The 21,705-nt window shown below is 43.1% G+C and overlaps 2 protein-coding genes across 12 annotated transcripts in view; both read left to right on the top strand.

Annotated features, from left to right (window-relative positions):
• DDC (dopa decarboxylase) overlaps positions 1 to 6,411 on the top strand; it is a 113,194-nt gene extending 106,783 nt beyond the window's left edge. For 2 of the 4 annotated variants that reach the window (XM_033194319.1, XM_033194317.1), the window contains exons 14-15: positions 3,365 to 3,583; positions 6,007 to 6,408. In XM_033194319.1, the coding sequence (XP_033050210.1) occupies positions 3,365 to 3,565 (201 nt within the window). In that variant the 3' untranslated portion in view covers positions 3,566 to 3,583; positions 6,007 to 6,408. Of the gene's footprint in view, positions 1 to 3,364; positions 3,584 to 6,006 lie in introns of all 4 variants that reach the window. The other 2 variants (XM_033194315.1, XM_033194316.1) reach the window with 2 other exon arrangements.
• Positions 6,412 to 14,470: 8,059 nt separating this feature from the next.
• On the top strand, positions 14,471 to 21,144 carry FIGNL1 (fidgetin like 1). Of its 8 annotated transcripts, XM_033194302.1 has the most exons (5): positions 14,498 to 14,598; positions 15,176 to 15,385; positions 16,920 to 17,028; positions 17,154 to 17,241; positions 17,937 to 21,144. In XM_033194302.1, the coding sequence occupies exon 5, from the start codon at positions 17,947 to 17,949 to the stop codon at positions 19,969 to 19,971; it is 2,025 nt and encodes a 674-aa protein (XP_033050193.1). In that variant the 5' UTR covers positions 14,498 to 14,598; positions 15,176 to 15,385; positions 16,920 to 17,028; positions 17,154 to 17,241; positions 17,937 to 17,946; the 3' UTR covers positions 19,972 to 21,144. The 8 variants fall into 8 exon arrangements, with proteins under 8 accessions (XP_033050194.1, XP_033050190.1, XP_033050196.1 ...); XM_033194299.1 differs by lacking the exon at positions 15,176 to 15,385 and having other exon boundaries at positions 14,472 to 14,598; XM_033194305.1 differs by lacking the exons at positions 15,176 to 15,385; positions 17,154 to 17,241 and having other exon boundaries at positions 14,473 to 14,598; positions 17,937 to 18,102; positions 18,218 to 21,144.
• Positions 21,145 to 21,705: the final 561 nt, after the last annotated feature.

The raw sequence follows: 21,705 nt of genomic DNA, 5'->3' as shown, positions 1-21,705 counted from the left end.
TTTTGGTATAGGTGTCTTTCCTGTTTGATAGTTTTCCTTCTGACAGTCAGGACCCTCAGCTATAGGTCTGTTGGAGATTGCTTGAGGTCCACTCCAGACCCTGTTTGCCTGGGTATCAGCAGCAGAGGTTGCCGAAGATAGAATATTGCTGAACAGCGAGTGTACCTGTCTGATTCTTCCTTTGGAAGCTTCCTTTCAGGGGTGTACTCCACCCTCTGAGGTGTGGGGCGTCAGACTGCCCCTAGTGGGGGATGTCTCCCAGCTAGGCTACTCAGGGGTCAGGGACCCACCTGAGCAGGCAGGCTGTCCGTTCTCAGATCTCAACCTCCACGTTGGGAGATCCATGGCTCTCCCCAAAGCTGTCAGACAGAGTCGTTCGCGTCTGCACAGGACCCCGCTGCTTCCCCTGTTGGTCTTCAGCTGTGCGCTGTCCCCAGAGGTGAGGTTTTGTATTTTTAATAGAGATGGGGTTTCACTATGTTGGTCAGGCTGGTCTCAAACTCTGACGTCGTGATCCGCCCATCTCGGCCTCTCAAAGTGCTGGGATTACAGGCGTGAGCCACTGTGCCTACCGAGGTAGCTTTTAATTCACAATCATTTCAAGCCTTTCCAGGAGGCTTCCTTTTTCAAATTAAAGACACTCAGGAGAAGGAGCAGGTTGGGGTCAGTGTCATTTTCAAGGGGCTGCCAGTCAGAGTGTGGCACTGCCACTCCACCTACCATGTCCTTTTGCCTCACCTGACTTGGAGCTCTGAGGCAAGGAGGAGCTGTAGCCATGGGAAACCCTGCAGGTAGTAGAGCAGGAGAGGAGACTTGAGCTGTTGGAAGAGCACAAGTGATGAGACCTGGGAGATGCACAGAGGACCAAGAGGGCAAGACACACTCTGGGTGTTTGTGGGAGAAGCCTCAGTCCATCCATGTCCAGGATGTGTCCAGTCAACCAACCTTGGTGTTGGCATCGTACTTATTAGACTCATCTGCTATCAAGCTGTTGTTTTCATTCTTATTTTTGCTGACAGTTTTCTTCTAGGACTTTTATATTCTATTAACAGTTCTATTGAGATATAATTCACTGTGTTCATTTAAAGTTTACATTTGGGCCAGGCGTGGTGGCTCACGCCTGTAATCCCAGCACTTTGGGAGACCAAGGAGGCCAGATCACTTGAGGTCAAGAGTTCGAGAACAGCCTGACCAACATGGTGAAACCTCATCTCTACTACAAATACAAAAATTAGTCAGGAGTGGTGGCACACACCTGTAATCCCAGCTACTTGGGAGCCTGAGGCAGGAGAATCACTTAAACCTGGGAGGCAGAGGTTACAGTAAGCCGAGATTGTGCTACTGTGCTCCAGCCCGGGCAACAGAGCAAGACTCCATCTCAAAAAAAAAAAAAAAAAAAAAAGCTACATTTGAATATTTTTAGTATATCTACAGAATTGTGCAGCCATCACCACAATCTAATTCTAGAACATTTTCATCCTCTGAAAAGAAACCCCACACCCAGTCATGCCATATTCCCCGTCCTTAGGACTGTTTTCTGTTTCTGTAGGTTTGTCTATTCTGGACATTTGTATAATGAAATCATACAACATATTATAATGAAATCATACAACATATTGCCTTTTATGACTGTCTTCTTTCACTTAGCGTAATGTTGTCAAGGTTATGGCTTTTATTTTATTTGCATAATTTATAGAGGCCACCAAACCCATCTGTGTACTGGTTTCTGTCCATTCTTCTCTCATGCCATATAGTGAGGCCTCTCGTGCAGGAAGCCCAGGGAATTTTTCAGCTGACAAATGTTTCCTTTTGTAAAACTTTGCTTGTGCCTCCAGTCTGAAAATCCAGTTTCTGGAGGAGGCACATGAGTCAAACACTGTGGCTCACTTTTCTGCCTCCACGTCTGCCATCTTGGCCTCACTCTCTCCTGGTCTAATCCTCTTCAATCTGAATTTCAGGCCCCCTCATGCTGAATGCTTCAGTGCATCATGTGGCTCTTTACTAAAGCAGATGTGATGTTGCTATGGCATCATGGTCCCTCTCCCTCCATCCTCATTGCAGCCAGTACTTGCTTGGTCTTCATCTGTGTGCACTCAGCCTACTTTGTTCGTTGTCATTGTCCCACCTCTGCTAGGCTTCTTGCCTCTATTTCATGGAAGTACTGCCCTATCCAGTCTGTTTGAAAATGACAAGCACAGTTTTCCTAAATAATTTGCTTCCTATTTTCTGTGCTCTATACTTTGCAGATGTTTGCTCTCATGCTGAGTCTTTTTGGTAACATTCCATTCCCTTGGTACCATCATTTCTTTTTTTCTCTATCTTCATCCTTGAATCCTCATCCGGATTCACGCAGACCTGGTGTTCACCCACGGTTTCCAAATTTCCTCTGACCCATCACTGTCTACCTGGGCACAACAGGAGCAGGGCGCTCAGGCCCATAGCTAGAGGCCAGGGTATTTGCGCAGCTCTGTGCCAGGTGCCAGCATCCAGCAGGTGCTCATCTGAGGTGGTTCTGTGCGGTGGATAGAACTCTCCCCTTCCTACTCGTCCTCCCTGCTTCTCCACTCTGAAGACAGGGCCATGAACTGCAGTCCTGCGAGGTTCGGGTGACTAGGATGCAGTGTCCCACATTCAGTTCCTTCTATTTAAGACTCCATGGCTTAGAAGACATGGAGTCACTGCCTGCAATCAGAAGAAGGACAGAGGAGCAAAGGGAGGTGGAGGTGAAGTGTCAGGAGACTGGCTGCTGTGGAAGCAGGGCCCAGGCGGGACAGCAAGGGCTTCCCATTGGCTGATTGATACCAGGCTTCCATCTCTAGTGTAGTGGGAGGGGTGGGGCCTCTGCCCCTACCCCAGGCTGGTGGGCTCTGCTCATCTGGAGATGCACCAATGGTTGCTCGGTCCTGTGGTTCATGGACATTCTTCCCAGATTCTAGCACTAGCTCGACCATTATGCTTCATTTTCTAGGTTGCTGAGACTCTTCTATGTTTCCGTGGGAATTTAGAGACTCCTCCCCTGGTGCCATCAGAAACCCCATTTCTGCTGTTTAAGCTCATACATTTGTAGATGACATATCTAGGGATCTTTATTTTCCTTAAAAAACCTTAGACCATGGAAGGGTCATCTTTTGATGGCACATTAGAATATGGAGAAATTGTCTGTGGGGAGAAGATGCATGCAGTCTTTTAGGGTGCGTTACTATTATTTTGTTGAATTTTGTAACATCGTAAATGCAAGGGGGATGGTTAGTCGGCTTCTTCCTGATATATGGCAGGGTTGCCAAGCACTGGCCTTCCTACATGACCAGTTGATTTTTGAGTCCTCAGAGACCTGAGCACAGTTCCTCTCTTTCAATCCCTCCAGGGTTCCAACAAAGTGAATGAAGCTCTTCTGCAAAGAATAAACAGTGCCAAAAAAATCCACTTGGTTCCATGTCACCTCAGGGACAAGTTTGTCCTGCGCTTTGCCATCTGCTCTCGCACTGTGGAATCTGCCCATGTGCAGCGGGCCTGGGAGCACATCAAAGAGCTGGCGGCTGACGTGTTGCGAGCAGAGAAGGAGTAGGAGTGAAGCCAGCTGCAGGTAGGCTGCCCTGGGCTCATTTTCTGCCTGTCTCCTTGTCCCGCAGCAAGAGTGTCCTCCTGGAGTCCAGACCCAGCTACAGGCCCAACCTGCTCACTCAATGCTGCCAGGGTGCATTTCCCTCACCTGGAAATAAGGAAAAGAAGGCCGGGTGCACTGGCTCACGCCTGTAATTGCAGCACTTTGGGAGGCCAGGGCAGGCAGATTACAAGGTCAAGAGATTGAGACCATCCTGGCCAACATGGTGAAACCCCATCTCTACTAAAAATTAGCTGGGCGTGGCGGCGCTCATCTGTAATCCTAGCTGTTCCAGAGGCGGAGGCAGGAGAATTGCATGAACCTGGGAGGCGGAGGTTGCAGTGGGATCTCGGAGACCGAGATCGCGCCACTGCACTCCAGCCTGGCCACAGTGCGAGACTCTGTCTCAAAAAAAAAAAAAAAAAGGAAGAGAAAATCATGTTAATTCTGGAGAAGTAGAAGGAATGATACATTTTAATAATTCTTTTAAAACTTAGATTTTTACTTTTTATTCTCTTATATCAATCTCTAAATACTTTAGGTTTCTTCAAACAGCATTTGCTGAGATAACTTACTATCATAACAAGCTCATATAAGAAACTGGTGACCTTTAGAGAACTAATGAAAACAATAAAAAGGGAATTTATTGTGACTCAGGACTTGCCGTCCAAATTCTTGATGGTTTAAAGAAAGGATATGTGTCAACTACCAGACTTCTTGCAGTTCTGAGGGGTAAACCCCTCACAGCTAAACCCTGTAGACAGCATGCAGTTAATTTGTAAAAACAAAGCACACATTTTAAATAAGTGCAGTGTTGGCAACATGAAGGGTATTTAAAATTATGTTTGTGGGAACCCAGACAACCTTAGAAAGCCTCTTCATTAGGTTATCTTAAGAATGTCATCCTGTTGGGATATGTCTACCTGTTTCTCCCGTTTAGTGGAAGACATCTGTGATCCCTCCTTAGGGTCTGCTTCTCTTTTTTTTTTTTTTTTTTTTGAGACGGAGTCTCGCTCTGTCACCCAGGCTGGAGTGCTGTGGCCGGATCTCAGCTCACTGCAAGCTCTGCCTCCCGGGTTCCCGCCATTCTCCTGCCTCAGCCTCCCGAGTAGCTGGGACTACAGGCGCCGCCACGTCGCCCGGCTAGTTTTTTGTATTTTTAGTAGAGATGGGGTTTCACCGTGTTAGCCAGGATGGTCTCGATCTCCTGACCTCGTGATCCGCCCGTCTCGGCCTCCCAAAGTGCTGGGATTACAGGCTTGAGCCACCACGCCCGGCAGGGTCTGCTTCTCTTTCTCTCTCTCCCTCTTCCTTTCGCAATGGCTCATTCATTACAACCTGTGGGGGATTTAGAATCTGTGAGTCATGTAATGCATTTCCTGATTGCCTACAACTTTATCTTCTTTGCTATTGATTTTAATTGTGAATATCTGAAAAAGTATAGTGCTCAATAAGTCAGAAGTTGAAAATCATATTTCATATATGTGATAGACCTGTCCACGGCTCCTGAAAGTTGAGGCCAAAGAACTACCTTCTCAGTCAAAATATACCCTGAGAACCAGGTCCTTTTCCTGGTGCAACCAGGGCCTTTCCCCACTCACAAACTGAGAGAGACCTGGGGTCTGAGGAAGACCTCCTGATCCAGAGCAACTCCAAAGTGGTATCTCAAGCATCTCTGGCAGGCAGTGGGGACAGGCTTATATGTTGAAGTTATTCCATTGCTCTCAGCATAAGACTGTGTGAGGGGAGGGAAAGTATTGCTGTAAGCTCCATACGAAACAAATCCCTATCAGGCAAACGCTCTCGACTCGCATTTCTGCAACCCCATGTTTGCATCTATCTCATAAGCCTGTATTGACACATGCCTAGGAGAACATATGTGGAGAATGTAGCTCTGAAAATTTATCAGAAACAAAGGTATATTTCTCATCAGAGTCTCAGTTCCTCTGGGGTCATTATATTTGCTGTAGGTTCAAAAGGTAAAAATGAAATTCAATTTTTAAAAAGATATGTGATACAATAGTAAGTCCTAATGCATGTATGTTGTTTTGGACAGATTAGAACAATAAAAATCTTAATACCTTGATTTTACTTGTACTTATTTGAGTTTATTACATCATATTCATGTGGTTATAGTTCTGAGAGAAAGTGGGAATTATTCTTATTTTACAGAGGTAGAAAATTAGGCAGAGATTCTAGTTGACACTAATACAATTTTCATCAGAGAAGCCAGATTGGCAATAAAAATTCCTTTAGTAAGTTCAAACTCTTTGGCATCGCACAACTGTCTCTGTTTTTTGGAGAAATTATATATTCGTTCTTTATATTTGAATAAGAAGCACATGCAATTCTTATTCTTTATTTTTTTAATGTAGCCATATGCTCATGCTATTTTTTTCCTTTAGGAATCAAAAGTTGAAGAGAGATATATCTGAAAACTGGAATAAGAAGTAAATAAATATCATCCTGGCTTCGTGGAACTGAGTCTGTTTGTGGCTTCCCATGTCTTTCTCCAAAGTTATCCAGAGGGTTGTGATTTTGTCTGCTTATGTCTTATCAACAAAGAAATATTATTTGCTATATACAAAGTTAATCTTCATGGCCATAGCTTTTATTCATTAGCTGTGATTTTTGTTGATTAAAACATCACAGATTTTCATGTTCTTGCAGCCATCAGAAGTAGCAGGAAAGCCTCACTGACATATTTTCCAGGGCAGTCTATGTTCATGCAACTTGAAATTATATCTCTGGTCTTTAAATTGTCCTTTGTCATGTGGCTAAATGCCTAATAAACAATTCAAGTGAAATAATAATTGTGTCAGATGATCATCTTGTTCTATGTTGTATCAAATTTATTCTTGTGATACATTCCCTCCAAAGTAGAAAAAGATACAGCATCCTTGGGATGTTTTTAAACGGCATTCATTTATTCAGCAAATGTTCATTGAGTGCCTGGTATATGTCAGGCACTGTTCTGGATACATTAACAATACAGAAGTTTTACTTGGAGATGACTTCAACTTCTGTGGAAATAAAATTAGAATCAAGAGACAACCTGGAGCAATGAGACTGAAGTCTCTGCTGTGATGGGAAGGATTCTCTGGCTTTCTGGGTCTTGATTTTTCTGGTCTGACAAGTCTATCTGTCCTATAGTATCATGACTGATAAGCAACTGAAGAGTGCTTCTGTAAACAAATTCCGACAAGGATGTGGTGTTTACTCACTCTCACTTTAAGTTCACTATCTGTATTGGGAGCCATTTTGCTTTTAGAAATGTGTGTTTTAATCCCAAGATGAGTTCTTGTCCTTTGAAGACTACAGAACTATCAAAGGCACTCTCAGAAAGGGTCCTTGGGTTATTAGTAAGTATATTTGAATTTCAAAGACCTCCAAATCTATGTGAACTAAGTGAATGATATGATCTGTTACTCAAAAATCTGGAAATATGTCAGATGCCAAGTAGTTCCCCATCTAATTTATTCAGGTCATTTGTTCTCTACCCAACAGCAAATTAAGACCTGACCTCCACCATGATGTGGGCACAGAGGCTGTTTCTGGGGCCCATCAGGGGCCACCCTTGTTAGGACCAGTGGAGTGTGGAGCACTCCACTTAAGGCTGGGATGTCTAAATTTTACAAGATTCTTTTTCAACCCTTGAGTTAAGATTGCTGCAAGGGCTCCAATGTGAGCCACCAACATCATTGATACCAGCTTTCTGCTTTAGTGGGCTCATCCAGCCTCATCCACAAATATACTTCAGAAAGACGGCTGAGACCTGATGGGAGGGAGGAGACTGGGTGGCAGGGGCCAACGGGGATGCTGTACAGAAGCAGGGCAGGAGACCAGCAAGTGACTGAAGATTTCCTCCCTCCGAACTGGCTGGATCCTTTTGATGGAGAGTCTAAGACATCAGCTTAGACACAGACCCAACAGAGAGAAAAGCTTGTCTGATTTCTCGCTCATTTCTAGGTAACTTATGGCAGTTCACCCCACCTCCTGACTTCTCCAGGTTCCTCCGTAAAGTGGTTCTCAGATCTGAATTCCCCAGCCCTAGATACAGGAAGAAGAACTTCTCCCAGTTTATTTAACAAGAACACACCCATAGCACTTGCTGTATGCCAGGCACTGTTATACGTGTTTTAAAGTATTAATTTAATACTTATTTTAAAATTCTATGATGCAGGCCAATTATTATGCCCATTTTACAAGTGAGAAAACTGAGACATTGCGAGGTTTAGTGACTTATCCCAAGGTCATATAGTCAGTGGCCAAACTGGGGTGGGAGCCCAGGCAGTCCGGCTCTGGAGTCCACGCTCTTGCCCAGTAAACTATGCTGCAAAAGATGCTGTCTGCTCCCCAGGATTAACCATTTCTGAAGGTAACTGGCAGTGAAGACATTTATTCTCTTCTGGGTGAAGCCCCATCTTTGCCTACCAAGGTAAAATCTTGGCCCCTAGACCATCCCTGAATAGTCCAATGTGGGGAAGTGTTTAAAGTTTTGGATTATTCAGACTAATCTGTGGTCAATACAGAGCATCTTTATTTAAATACATATTCAAATTAGTGTCGAAAAGAGTGCACAAACTGCTGCTGGCACTGGAGTTAGATGTTTCCTTACTCTCCGGATAACAGGCCCCTCCTGCTTAGTGTTGGGAAAGTCCCAGATTGATCTAGACACAACTAACAGCTGATACGAAAGATCTGTCCTGGAATCACGTGTCTCCTCTCTAAAATCCAGCAAACAGCAATACTCGCTAAACCTGGAGAATCTCATGGTGGCTGACCACATGCCCATCACCAAGAAGCCTGCAGGAAAGCCCAAGACAAAAAGGGGAGCAGGTGTCACCGGGTGGCCCCTTGATCATCATGAGGGTGTGCCACAGTTCAAAGAGAAACAAGAGGGGAGAAGACCCCAAGGGAGGGCAGTTCTAATATCCACTGACTCCACACCTGCACCCCTTAATTCAGAAATCCAACAGACATGACAAACTAGAAACTGATTCTGCTGGTATGCAATTCACAAAGTCTACATTTGAGGAAAGATAGGATCACTGACTAACGGCTTTTTTAAATCTAGGGATTATTTCATTGCTTTTCTAAATTATGTAAATATCCAAACATCAAACACTATAAATTTTTTTGCCTTTCAACTGCATTTGATATAAACATCTGTTTCCTTAATACCTGTGTTACTTGACATAACCTACACTTGTAAGAAGTAGTAGAAAAAACATTAATAAGAAAGCACTGTGAGCATAAGATGCTTGCATAAACTAGATACATCCGGAGCTACCAATTTAGAGAAACTGGTGAATGGCTCCCCAGAGCAGAGACGTACAATGGATGGTAGAGGAAAGAAGAAGAAGATAACAGAGTAGTCTGTATTACAGCAGACCTCGTGAATCCCAAAGCGCTCCAAAGTCAAAGTGAGATCTAGACCCCAGCATTTATGAGATGGATGTGTCCCCAGGTGTTGTGAGAGAGGAGCCAAGTCACACCGGGAGAGTTCTAAAAGGAAGGCTGTCTCGCAGGAGAGACTCAAAGAGGACTCAGCAGCTGTCTTCACATTTTACACTCCCTTTAATTTGAAGAGTCTCCTCTCTAGCTCCAAAGAGAAAGTGACAGAGAGACAGATTTTCAATACGAAGAAAAACTTAGAAGTCAGCCTATCAGCAAGTGGAAAGTGTTTTCTTACAGGGCAGTGAATTCTCCTGCATGGTGGGTGCTCAAATGGAGATAGGAAAAAACCAAGGGTTGGGAAATCGGAGTCATTCTTCTATGAGACTGACTTTTCAGTCCATGAGATTGGACTGAAAATTAGAAAATTCTTCAGTTTCCTTGTATATCTGAGATTCCAATGTCCTGTAAAATAAGAGAATTTGGCTAATACATGAAACAGTAAGGTTAAGCAGACTAAAATGGTAGAAAACAACAACAAGCTGGGTTATTTTGTCCTTCCCAAACTCTAAGCAAGGCAACCTAAGAGGAAGAACTGGCCAGCCCGGCCATAATAACACCTGGCACCTGGGCAGTGCTTACCGTGGGCCAGGCTCCAGTCTAAATGATCTTCAGATCTCAGATGGGTTGATTCTGAACAATTCTCAGTAGTGGCTTGTGAGCAGTAGAGCTGGGACTTGAACCCTGGAAAGCTGACTCCACAGCCCCTGCTCTTAATCATGCCACCATCCTGCCGCAGTGCTGTAAGAATGCAGGGCATTCGTTTCCTGAGGCTGCTGGAACAATGGATGGCAGTCTCGGTGTCTTCAAACAACATAAACAAGTTCTCTCACAGTTCTGGAGGCAGAAACTGAAATCAAGGTGTTGGCAGGGCCATGCTGTCTACAAAGTCAAGTTGTTGGTAACCCAGATATTCCTTGGCTTGTGACAGCATCACTCCAATCTCTGCCCCCATCTTCACATGGCCTTCTTCCTTCTGTGACTCTTTTCCTCTTCTTTATAAGGACGCCAATCAATTGGATGAGGGCCCACCCTAATCCAGTAGGACCTCATCTTAACTGGATTACAGCTCTAACAGTCCTCTTTCCAAATAAGGCCACATTCACAGGTGCCATGGGTTAGGACTTCAACAAATCTGTTTGGGGGACGCAATTCAACCCCTAACATACTGTACCAAACTGGAGGCACCTAGAAGTGTTGACTACAATTGATAGCGCAGTCCTTGAGGAAAATGATGACCCAAGCAAATGTTTCCTTCCGTCTCTGCTCTGCCCCATTTCAGGTGTTAAAGAAAAATTATGGGAGGGCATTGTTTTGGAGTGAGCGCCTGCACTAGGTCCCAATAGACCAAACTAAAGTGGCATCACTCATGTTAAGTGCCATTTAATCAAGCTGAAACTTTAAGACAGCTGGTGGTCCCCAAATAGACCAGTTTCTCTTGAAAACAAGAGATTCACAGCAACCTATCAGAAAGAGCTCAGTCTACCTGAGTCAGAGTCACAAGGAAGTCCCATTTGCTTTAACCATGACAAGAAAAGTGGTCTGAAGTAAGCTGATGCTAACCAATCAACCTTTAAAAAAATACTGTTTCCTTATTCCAACCTTACAAAACCACTGTTCTGCCATTGCCCAGTGGGAACTCTAATTCTATTTTATAGAATAGAGGCTACTGGATTCATGAATCATGAATAAAAGCCAATGTGATCTGTAAATAATTTTGTCTTTTGACACAAAGAGAACACCACCTCCCCCGTCACCAGCTCTGTTTATGACAATAATGCCAGAATCTCTTCACATCCCTTTATGATTCATTCAGTGTGGCCAATACAGATCTTTTACTAAAATTGTGCACTTGGTTCACCCTGGGCCCACACATCTTACTTCTCTGCTGGAGGGCTGGAACACCATCCCCTCAATCCTGGTTCTTTTTTCTTTCTTACCACTGAGTCAGGGAGCTGAGAGGTTTGGAAGTCAGTGCGAATCCACATACAGGGAATCCCCCAGAGAAGGAACTGGATTTAGATGGGCTGTTTTCCCTCTGAGCTATGTCCTGTCGGCTTCCCTATCTCCTCAACACCACCTGCCTCCCACACCCACTGACACACACATCTCCAGAATGTAACTCTCCTGGCTGACAGGGAGGCACATTATTTAGGGCTGTGTTATCCCCTCTGCTCAAAAACAAATGAGCTCACTGAAGTGTACACTGGCATTTATCTAAGACCATGTTTTTAAAATTCATGAATATGGAAATGGGCAGCCATCTCCCAGAATCCCTCACACCAAGAAAACTGGCACTGTCTGCTGTAGGTGAAAACCTCTTCCCTTGAAGTCTCAACAACTTCTACCCAGAAGAAGAAAGAACAGCATATTGTTTCTCATACACACACACAAGCATGCACGCACACACACACACACACACAGTATATACCACCAGTCTGTGGTCTTGGAAGCAAAGTTTAATAATTGAATAGCTCAAGCACTAAACTCTTCCATATTATTAAGATACTATCCTAATATGTCTCATTTGTCAAAGATGGAAAAGTCTTGATATGGCATAAGGGTTTCAGTCCCAATAGGAGTGTTAATAGTAACAATAAAATAGCACAGCAACACGGTTTCTGTTGAGTGCCTGCCACATGCCAGCGACTGCTTTGATAATTTAAGAATTATATCTTATGTTGATTATAATCCTTATAATGGCTTCCAGGGTAAAAAGGTTTATTCCTGTTTTACATTTGATGAGGAGACTAGGGTTCAGAGAGGGTGCAGAAGTGAGTTACACTTTTGCCAACCAGGCCAGAAGATGAAAGCCGCTTGATTGGGAAATGCTTTTGTATCAAAAGCACAAAATGAAGTGGCTAGTGTTACTTGTTGGAAAAAAGTTAATTCTGGCAAGCACAAATATAATTCAGTATTTGAGCAATACTTTTAGGAGGGTAAGAGAGTGGTTTATGTGATTTCTCCAAAATGCCATCATGAAAATTTTGATGATGAAAATCACCCAAAATTGCTAATTACCTGTCATAGCCTGCCTATTCTACAAAGTACCATATGCTGAGTGGCTCATAAACAATAGAAATTTATTTCTCACAGTGGAGGCTGGAAGTCAGAGTCCCAGAATGGTCGAGTTCTGGTGAGGGCTCTTCCAGGTTGCTGTCAACTCTTTGCATCCTCAGGTGGTGGCAAGAGGCCTAGAAAGTTCTTTGGAGTCTCTTTTATTGTATTTTATTTTTTGGAGACAGAGTCTCACTCTATCCCCCAGGCTGGAGTGCAGTGGCACGATCTCAGTTCACTGCAACCTCCACCTCTTGGGTTCAAGCAATTCTGAGGCCTCAGCCTCCTAAGTAGCTGGGATTACAGGTGCCCACCACCACACCTGGCTAATATTTGTATTTTTAGTAGAGACAGGGTTTTGCCATGTTGGCCAGGCTGGTCTCGAAATCCTGGCCCCAGGCGATCCACCTGTCTTGGTCTCCCAAAGTGCTGGGATTACAGGCATGAGACACTGCACCCAGCCTCTGGAGTCTCTTTTATAAGGATACTTACTAATCGCATCTATGAAGGCTTCACTCTCATGACCTAATCACCTCACAAAGGCCCCACCCCTTAAAACCATCACATTGGGCTTAGGATTTCAACATACAAACTTTGGGGAGACATAACTTTCCATCCCTAACGTGACTCAAATAGTATCTATATAGTCATTTCTAAATATACACGTATTTAGAAATTTCTAAATAGCCAGTAAACATACAACTGACTTGGCCTTGATAAAACTGTTTTCATTTTCTTTTATTTTCATTCTACATGACATACTTTGGGTAATTATAAAATAATTAAAATTAGTTGATAAAGTGTGGAATTAGAATAAACTAATTTTCTATTACTATCTAAGCCATGAAATGAATTAGGAGTTGTTTTCAGTGAAACTTCTGCTAGTTTTTAAAGTGCATTGTCCAATTCCTTTTTATTTTGTCAAGATTTTAAAAACTTAAAAAAAAATCTTCACATTGCTTGCGCCTTGCATTTCTTTAAATCCTGTGTTTAAACATCATGTGCTGCTAGTTGCTAGTCATTTTCTCTATCCCCTGCACCAGACCCTCTCTTTCTCAGGAAAGGATATCCAGAGGACCGGGTCCCAGTTAGTCAAGGAGATATAAGAGGAAGGCTAGGAGGCTTTCTGGGAAACATTTTCTTTTTCCAAGAGAGAAGTGTTCAGAGAGAAAAGGTTCTTTCTCAGTTTGGCTCCCTCTTTGTGTTTTAGATCTGGTCGTGTGAGGCTGCCTGGCTTGGATTGTGAGGGCATCTCTTGACAATGAGGTGACAAGCCTAGGGAGGAAAATCCACAGGTGAGAAGGTGGCAGAATGAAGAGATGGTCCTTCACGACTTAACTTTGAGTCACCAGGCCCAGATTTCCCGCCAACCTCCAGTCTTCTTGTTATGTGATCTTGTATTATTATTTACTGCAGAGGCCACTGAGTGGCTGCTCTGTTACTTGTGTCTGAAAATTCAGTTCACTAAATTAATCAAAATACGGCACCCTTCTTTTGAAACCTTGCTCCAGAACAAAGTGGAAGGTAATGATGGAGTGCTTTTCAAAGTTCCAGGGAGGTTTCCCTACACAGCAGAGAGCTGTCCAAAGGAATGTAGATGTTGGCTGCGGGGAGATCTGAGCTGCCGGATTCAGTACTCTCCCTTATTTTATCTTAAACATGCTTGTCATTTTTTCATGCTACTCTATGCGGTTCTTTCAGCCAGGGAACATTGCTGAGCACCCGCTCACATGCTGTATGGAGCGCAGACTGCAGGGTGCGAGGGGCGGAGGTGAGACGTGCTAGGCCTGAGTTCAAGGGGGGGGCAGCCACAGGCCCCGCAAGGCCGGGGTGGCCTGTTGTAACGACGTCTTAATCGCTGACCTAAGTGGATCTGCTCCTCTCCCGCCGCCCGCTCCCTGCCTGCAGCACAGAAGGAGGGTGGCTGGCTCTCCCCGGGGGACGCAGGTGAGTCACGCTTTGCCCTCCCGATTGGGCGCAGGTGAGCCACGCTTCGAGCTCCCGGGTGGGCGCAGGTGAGCCACGCTTTGCTCTCCCGGGTGGGCGCAGCTGAGCCATTGTTTGCTCTCCCGGGTGGGCGCAGCAGAGCCATTGTTTGCTCTTCCGGGTGGGCGCAGCAGAGCCACGCTTTGCTCTCCTCATTGAGCCGCCGCTGGCTCTCCGGGTGAGGGCAGGTGAGCCACGCTCTATGGGAGTCCTTCGAATCTTCATTCAATTCCATCGCCTCCTTGTATTTATGTGGGAGGACTTTTAAAAATGAAGCCTATGCACAGTAAGCGTTTATCGAACACCACCGGTCGGAGCTGGGGCCCTGGTGGTGGTGACCTGTCCCAGGTGCCACGCCCACGCCCCGCGCGCCGAACGCACGCACGCACGCACTCACGCACGTACGTACGGCGCCCGCCCAAGAGCGACAGCAGCGCGCAGGCGCACGTAGGTCCCCGCGCTTTTCGGAGGCCCCTGGCGTCCCAGAACGGCCGCAGGTAGGAAGAGGTGACGGGAGGCGGGACAGGGGCGCTGCTGACTCCTGTGGAGCATCAGGGTTGGGGCGTAGGGGAGAGGCGGGCGTGTGCCTCTGGAATGCTGGGGGGTCGCGGGGCGGGGGCTTCACGGGAGGCCGTGGGAGGCGGGAGCCAGGCAGTGGCTGTGCCCTTTTGCTTCTGTCTTAGGGGAGGGTGGCTGACCCGCTAGCCCAGAACCAGACTCATCCAGGATTAGGAAGCTGGGGCCCGGCGTGGACAGCAGTCTCGGGGCCAGGTCTGCGGACGGCTTTCTTTGGCAGAGCCTGTCCGGGGGCGGGGCCGCTTACCGCAGGCATTTACCCGGCCCAGCGGGGCTCTGGGCGCCCACAGCGGGGGTCAGTCAGCTCCCCTGTGACCCAGGCAAGCTCTTAATCTCTGTGATGAGAAAGAAGGGCTCATACCTTTCAAGGGTCATTGTGAGGAATCGGAAGAAGCAGTATTTTATAGAGTATTTTCTAACTGCTGAGTCTTCTGTCTAGTGCTTTGCAGAAGTAAAATACCTTGTCAGCTCAGTGATGTTGCTGCGCTTCTTTTATAGGTAACAGAAAGACATTAAGAGATTTTCCTGCAGTCACTGCTGATAAGAGCCAGGATCTGAACGCAGGCAGCCTGGCTCCAGACCTTGTGCTCTTAACTTCTGTTTTGCATCAAGAGTAGAGTCCTATGAAAGGCCTGTACAGTGCTTGGTACTGAGTAGGCACTCCGTCAGTGTTTTATAGCTGTTATTCCAAAGGACACTGTATTCTAGGTACTAAGACAATGTAAAAGACAATGTAAATGGAATGGAAAACAATTCCTCCCTGCAGAAGCCAACTGTCTAGTTAGGAAGACAGTTAATCACATTATTAAAATAATCAGAACACTGGCAAAATAAAGAAGATTGAAATGCAGTTCATATGACAGTGCTAATTAATCACACTTTTTAGATCTAGGAAAGGCCATAAAGGTTAAATTGTCTTGGAAATGGTAAACAAGACAATGGTTGTGTCACTGATCAGTGATGGCCAGTTTTTCGTTATCCATATTTGTCATTTAAATGATTGAATTGAAAGGAAGAAATAAGACTTGGAAGATGAATATTGAAGGAAAGGTGAATATAGAAAGGAGAAGGGGTTTATTCTGAGAACAGTGACTAGAACTCTGAGAAATGGTAGAAATTTCAGGATAACAGATGATAAAGTGGAATGAAGCCATGGCGAGGAAGAGAATGATAACACTAATTGTAAAAGTTTGTGTCGGCCGGGCGCGGTGACTCACGCCTGTAATCCCAGCACTTTTGGAGGCTGAGGCGGGCGGATCACGAGGTCAGGAGATGGAGACCATCCTGGCTAACATGTTGAAACCCCGTCTCTACTAAAAATACAAAAAAATTAGCCGGGCGTGGTGGCGGGCGCCTGTAGTCCCAGCTACTCTGGAGACTGAGGCAGAAGAATGGCGTGAACCTGGAAGGCGGAGCTTGCAGTGGGCCGAGATCGCGCCACTGCACTCCAGCCTGGGAGACAGAGCGAGACTCTCAAAAAAAAAAAAAAAAAAAAAAAACCAGTTTGTGTCAAGTGTTTTCTCAGTCACCTTTCTTTCAGTTTCTCATTTCCAGTATTGTATAAATGAGTTTAAAATCAATGGTATAGTGAAAAAAAGGATGAACTGCTTGGCAGGAGAGGTCAGATCTAGTTTTGGCTCTAGCTTATTTAGCTTTACAGCTTTAAATAAATTACAGTGTCTTTAAATCTCTGGATCTTCAGTTTTCTTATTTTTTTTAAACAAAAATTTATGAACACCTACTTAAAATGTGACAAATTCTTTGTAAGGCATTATGGGAGATAAAAACGGTATTAAACATGACTGTTGCACTAAAAGAACCTGTTGTTTATTAAGCTGTACTTACAAGTAATTTGAAAGGCAAAATTTCAAATACTTGAGACTTAAGTAGGGTTTCTTGGTTTTCATTTAATTGAAATACTGTTAGGAAATAAAAAAAAATTCCATAAATTTTTCTTGTGGATATGTAAGTACATTCTATATATCTAGCAATGTGATACATCCACAGTTCTGTTTAAATGTAACTTAATGTGAAGAAACTTATGCGAATAACTTGACAGAAGAAATCTAAAGTAAAAGCATTTTACTAGTAGGCTAGCTTGTTCTCTTATTTCATTTATTGTAACAGATATTCTAGGGCATTCTGTTTAGGGTGATGAACTTATTCATGAATAAGTTATTAAAGCCATTTAAATATGCCATAGTTTAAATTTGTGATCCATGCTGTTCAATCTGTGACCTAGGATAGCAGCATCAAGGAGCATTGTGTACATGGAGAAGTGCATAGTACCTGGATTGACACTGCTCGTGTTCCATTTCTGGTACCATTCATAACTGACTGTGTGATCTCAAGTAAGTTCTTTAACTCTCTCAGCCTCAGTTTCTACATTTGTGTGGTAAGGATAATGATAGTTTTCAGATTATTTTCATATTCATTATTTGATTTGATTGTCCCAATGGTTCCTCTCACTTTGCAGATAAGAAAACTGAAGAACCAGCTGGGCGCGGTGGCTCATGCCTGTAATTCCAGCACTTTGGGAGGCCGAGGCAGGTGGATTACCTGAGGTCAGAAGTTCGAGACTAACTAATATGACAAAACCCCATCTCTACTAAAAATATCAAAATTAGCCAGGCGTGGTGGCGGATGTCTGTAATCCCAGCTACTTGGGAAGCTGGGGCAGGAGAATCACTTGAACCTGGGAGGTAGAGGTTGCAGTGAGCTGAGATAATGCCACTGCCCTCCAGCAGCCTGGGTGACAGAGTGAGACTCTGTCTCAAAAAAAAAAAAAAAGAAAGAAAACTAAAGAACCGTCAGTGATAGTAAAAAGTTCGCTTAAGCTCATTCAACTAGTTTCTTTTACAGCTCAGACTTAAACCTCTTGTTCATTTTGTTTTGCTTTATGTATCTATAGTTCCACTGTTCTTCCACATTGCTTTTCTTTTTCTGATTAATTTTAAATCCTTTTCATCTAAACCTTATGAATGCTTTCCCTACAGATAAAATTATGTAAAACAATTTAACTCATAATTTATTATTTAATCAAGTCTTTAGTATTGAAGACTTCGTATTGATATGTCTTGAATACTTACAATCTATAGTTAACTAGATATTTCTCTTATAACCTGTCCTTATAAATCTACATTATAAATACAAAGTCCAGTGTCCCTTCCTTCAGATTAGCAGATGTTTAAAAACTATATTTAAAGTATTATGTCTTTGTTTTCTTCATACTGATTTTCATTTTTATTGTTTGTTATAGGACCTCTAAAATGCAGACCCCCAGCTCTAGATCTGTGCACCTGAGTGAATGGCAGAAGAATTACTTCGCAATTACATCTGGCATATGTACAGGACGGAAGGCAGATGCATACCGTGCACAGATATTACGCATTCAGTATGCATGGGCAAACTCTGAGATTTCCCAGGTCTGTGCTACCAAACTGTTCAAAAAATATGCAGAGAAATATTCTGCAATTATTGATTCTGACAATGTTGAATCTGGCTTGAATAATTATGCAGAAAACATTTTAACTTTGGCAGGATCTCAGCAAACAGATAGTGACAAGTGGCAGTCTGGATTGTCAATAAATAATGTTTTCAAAATGAGTAGTGTACAGAAGATGATGCAAGCTGGCAAAAAATTCAAAGACTCTCTGTTGGAACCTGCTCATGCATCAGTGGTAATCCATAAGGAGGCCACTGTCTTTGAACTTCCTAAATTTAGTGTTTGTGGTAGTTCTCAAGAGAGTGACCCATTACCTAACTCAGCTCATTATCAAGATAGGACCCAGGACTTCCCAGAGAGCAATCCTTTGAAACTCCTTCAGAGTGCCCAGCCACCTATGGTGACTAACGCTGCTAAGACTTGTCCTACATTCTCAGCACCTGTAGGTGACTCAGCCACTGCAAAATTCCATGTCACACCGTTGTTTGGAAATGTCAAAAAGGAAAATCACAGCTCCCCAAAAGAAAACACAGGACTTAATATGTTCTTATCTAATCAGTCTTGTTTTCCTGCTGCCTGTGAGAGTCCACAAAGGAAGTCTTTTTATGATTCTGGCACCATTGATGCACTTTCCAATCCAATACTAAATAAGGCTTGTAGTAAAACAGAGGATAATGGCCCAAAGGAGGATAGCAGCCTGCCTACATTTAAAACGGCAAAAGAACAATTATGGGTAGATCAGCAAAAAAAGTACCACCAACCTCAGCGTGCATCAGGGTCTTCATATGGTGGTGTAAAAAAGTCTCTAGGAGCTAGTAGATCCCGGGGAATACTTGGAAAGTTTGTTCCTCCTATACCCAAGCAAGATGGGGGAGAGCAGAATGGAGGAACACAGTATAAACCTTATGGGGCAGGGCCTACAGAACCAGCACATCCAGTCCATGAGCGTCTGAAGAACTTGGAGCCAAAGATGATTGAACTTATTATGAATGAGATTATGGATCATGGACCTCCAGTAAATTGGGAAGATATTGCAGGAGTAGAATTTGCTAAAGCCACCATAAAGGAAATAGTTGTGTGGCCCATGTTGAGGCCAGACATCTTTACTGGTTTAAGGGGACCCCCTAAAGGAATTTTGCTCTTTGGTCCTCCTGGGACTGGTAAAACTCTAATTGGCAAGTGCATTGCTAGTCAGTCTGGGGCAACATTCTTTAGCATCTCTGCTTCATCCTTAACTTCTAAATGGGTAGGTGAGGGGGAGAAAATGGTCCGTGCATTGTTTGCTGTTGCAAGGTGTCAGCAACCAGCTGTGATATTTATTGATGAAATTGATTCCTTGTTATCTCAAAGGGGAGATGGTGAGCATGAATCTTCTAGAAGGATAAAAACAGAATTTTTAGTTCAGCTAGATGGAGCAACAACATCTTCTGAAGATCGTATCCTAGTGGTAGGAGCAACAAATCGGCCACAAGAAATTGATGAGGCTGCCCGGAGAAGATTGGTGAAAAGGCTTTATATTCCCCTCCCAGAAGCTTCAGCCAGGAAACAGATAGTAATTAATCTAATGTCCAAAGAGCAGTGTTGCCTCAGTGAGGAGGAAATCGAACAGGTTGTACAGCAGTCTGATGGGTTCTCAGGAGCAGACATGACACAGCTTTGCAGAGAGGCTTCTCTTGGTCCTATTCGCAGTTTACAAACTGCTGACATTGCTACCATAACACCGGATCAAGTTCGACCAATAGCTTATATTGATTTTGAAAATGCTTTTAGAACTGTGCGACCTAGTGTTTCTCCAAAAGATTTAGAGCTTTATGAAAACTGGAACAAAACTTTTGGTTGTGGAAAGTAAATGGGATTCTTGGAATCAAAAGAAGGCATCTCTGTAGTACAGTCTTTTTTTTTTTTTTAGCATAGAAAGTTGGGGATGTGTTAATTGTGTGTTTTAGAATATATTCTGAATGAATTCTGTACTTCAAATAATAGCTCAGATTTTATAACTGATTGACATAGTGTATGTTAATGTAAGTTTTACTCTCCAGTGATTACCTGATACGTAAGCCTATCTGAACAAAGTGAGAATGAACTTTTGTTTCTAAGAAGTCTTTCTCTTGAAGCTATATAACATGAAAAGTGAGCTCAAATTTTTTTTACTTGAAGATTACGTATAAAGTTGTATCTGATTAATATTCATCTTTTATTGAAGAAAGTGCCTTCTGATGGCCACATAATTCTTAATGTTGGCTAGTATAATGGTTTACATTTGGACAAAGTATTGCTTAGTGTTATTTGAGTAGATTTAAGATCTCACTAAAAGCTAAAGTGCCAATTTTTACTTTCTTCAGCCAATTTGTTACCTCTTTTCTGGTTGTTAATTTTTATCGGGACTAACATTTTCAGAAATAGCAAGGTGTGATCTAGTATTAGAGATACGTTCACAGAACTGAAAGCTTAATTAAGAATGTTGTTTACTTTCAGGGAAGCGTGTGATATTTAACGTTAATATTTTATTTGACACTACAGCCTGTAATACTGCTCTCTTTCAAAAATAAGTGTTTTCAGATTTTTATAACAGACCCATTTTGTTTTATGAAACGTTCATTACAGTGCAGCATGTTCGTTACAGAAATATGAGAAAATAGAGATAAGTAAAAAGAATAAAAATCACTGTTACCCTACCACTTTGCGGGACATAGTATTAATATTTAAGCATAGATTTTTCCAGATGTTTTGTTTTATATAGCAGTAGGATTGTATAATGTATTCTCTCTTGTAGCCTGCTCTTTGAAGCGTATCTTTACTTTCCATGTTGATATAAATGTCCTTTTATGATTGTCTAGGATTCCATGGATGGATGGACTATAATTGAGTCATCTGGTAGAGTGCATATAGGACAGGACACTAAGTTGTTTATCTTTTGTTTATTGTAAAGGAACTATGTGGGATGCATTTGGTGATCTTTTTAAAAAATGTATACATTTCTTGAGTAATTCTTGGATTAAAGAATATGCACTTTTTAATGCTTTTGGCTTGCATTCTAAATTGTCCTCTTGAAAAAGTAGTTCCTCTGTAAAACTCCATCTGCACTGAGTCAGAGCTGTGGCAGCATTGGGCAGGAGGCAGTTTTGGTATTTGTTGGCATTCTTTTTGCATTTATTCAAAAAACTGAAGGTTCTAAAGGTAGAGCAATGAACAACACAAATATCCTTGGTCTCATGGAGGTTACATTTAAGTTCTAATGTTTTCTCTTGTGAACAGTGCAATTTGAAATGACAAATTGAAACACTTAGTTGTTGAATTTAGACAGTTTGTATATGTATAGTTAAAATTTTTATCCTTGGTTTGCCTTCTGTTTTTATGTTAAAAGATTGTTGTTGCAATTTTTAGTTTTTCCCTTTGTAATATGTGATTGTCTTTCATTAGAATTCATTTTTTGTTTTGTTTTGGTTATTTTGAGACAGAGTCTCGCTGTGTTGCCTAGGCTGGAGTGCAGTGGTGTGATCTTGGCTCACTGCAACCTCTGCCTCCTGGGTTCCAGTGATTCTTGTGCCTCAGTCTCCCTTGTAGCTGAGACCACAGGTGTGCA

This window comes from Trachypithecus francoisi, unplaced genomic scaffold, assembly GCF_009764315.1.
Source record: "Trachypithecus francoisi isolate TF-2019V2 unplaced genomic scaffold, Tfra_2.0 Lachesis_group4, whole genome shotgun sequence".
In the NCBI taxonomy this organism is placed as follows: domain Eukaryota; kingdom Metazoa; phylum Chordata; class Mammalia; order Primates; family Cercopithecidae; genus Trachypithecus; species Trachypithecus francoisi.
The sequence above is the reverse complement of the archived record's forward strand: the minus strand, read 5'-3'. Positions and strand labels throughout refer to the sequence as shown.

Excerpts from the sequence above, each read along its gene's own strand:
- FIGNL1 (XM_033194303.1), top strand. The coding sequence starts at position 17,947 with ATGCAGACCCCCAGCTCTAGATCTGTGCACCTGAGTGAATGGCAGAAG.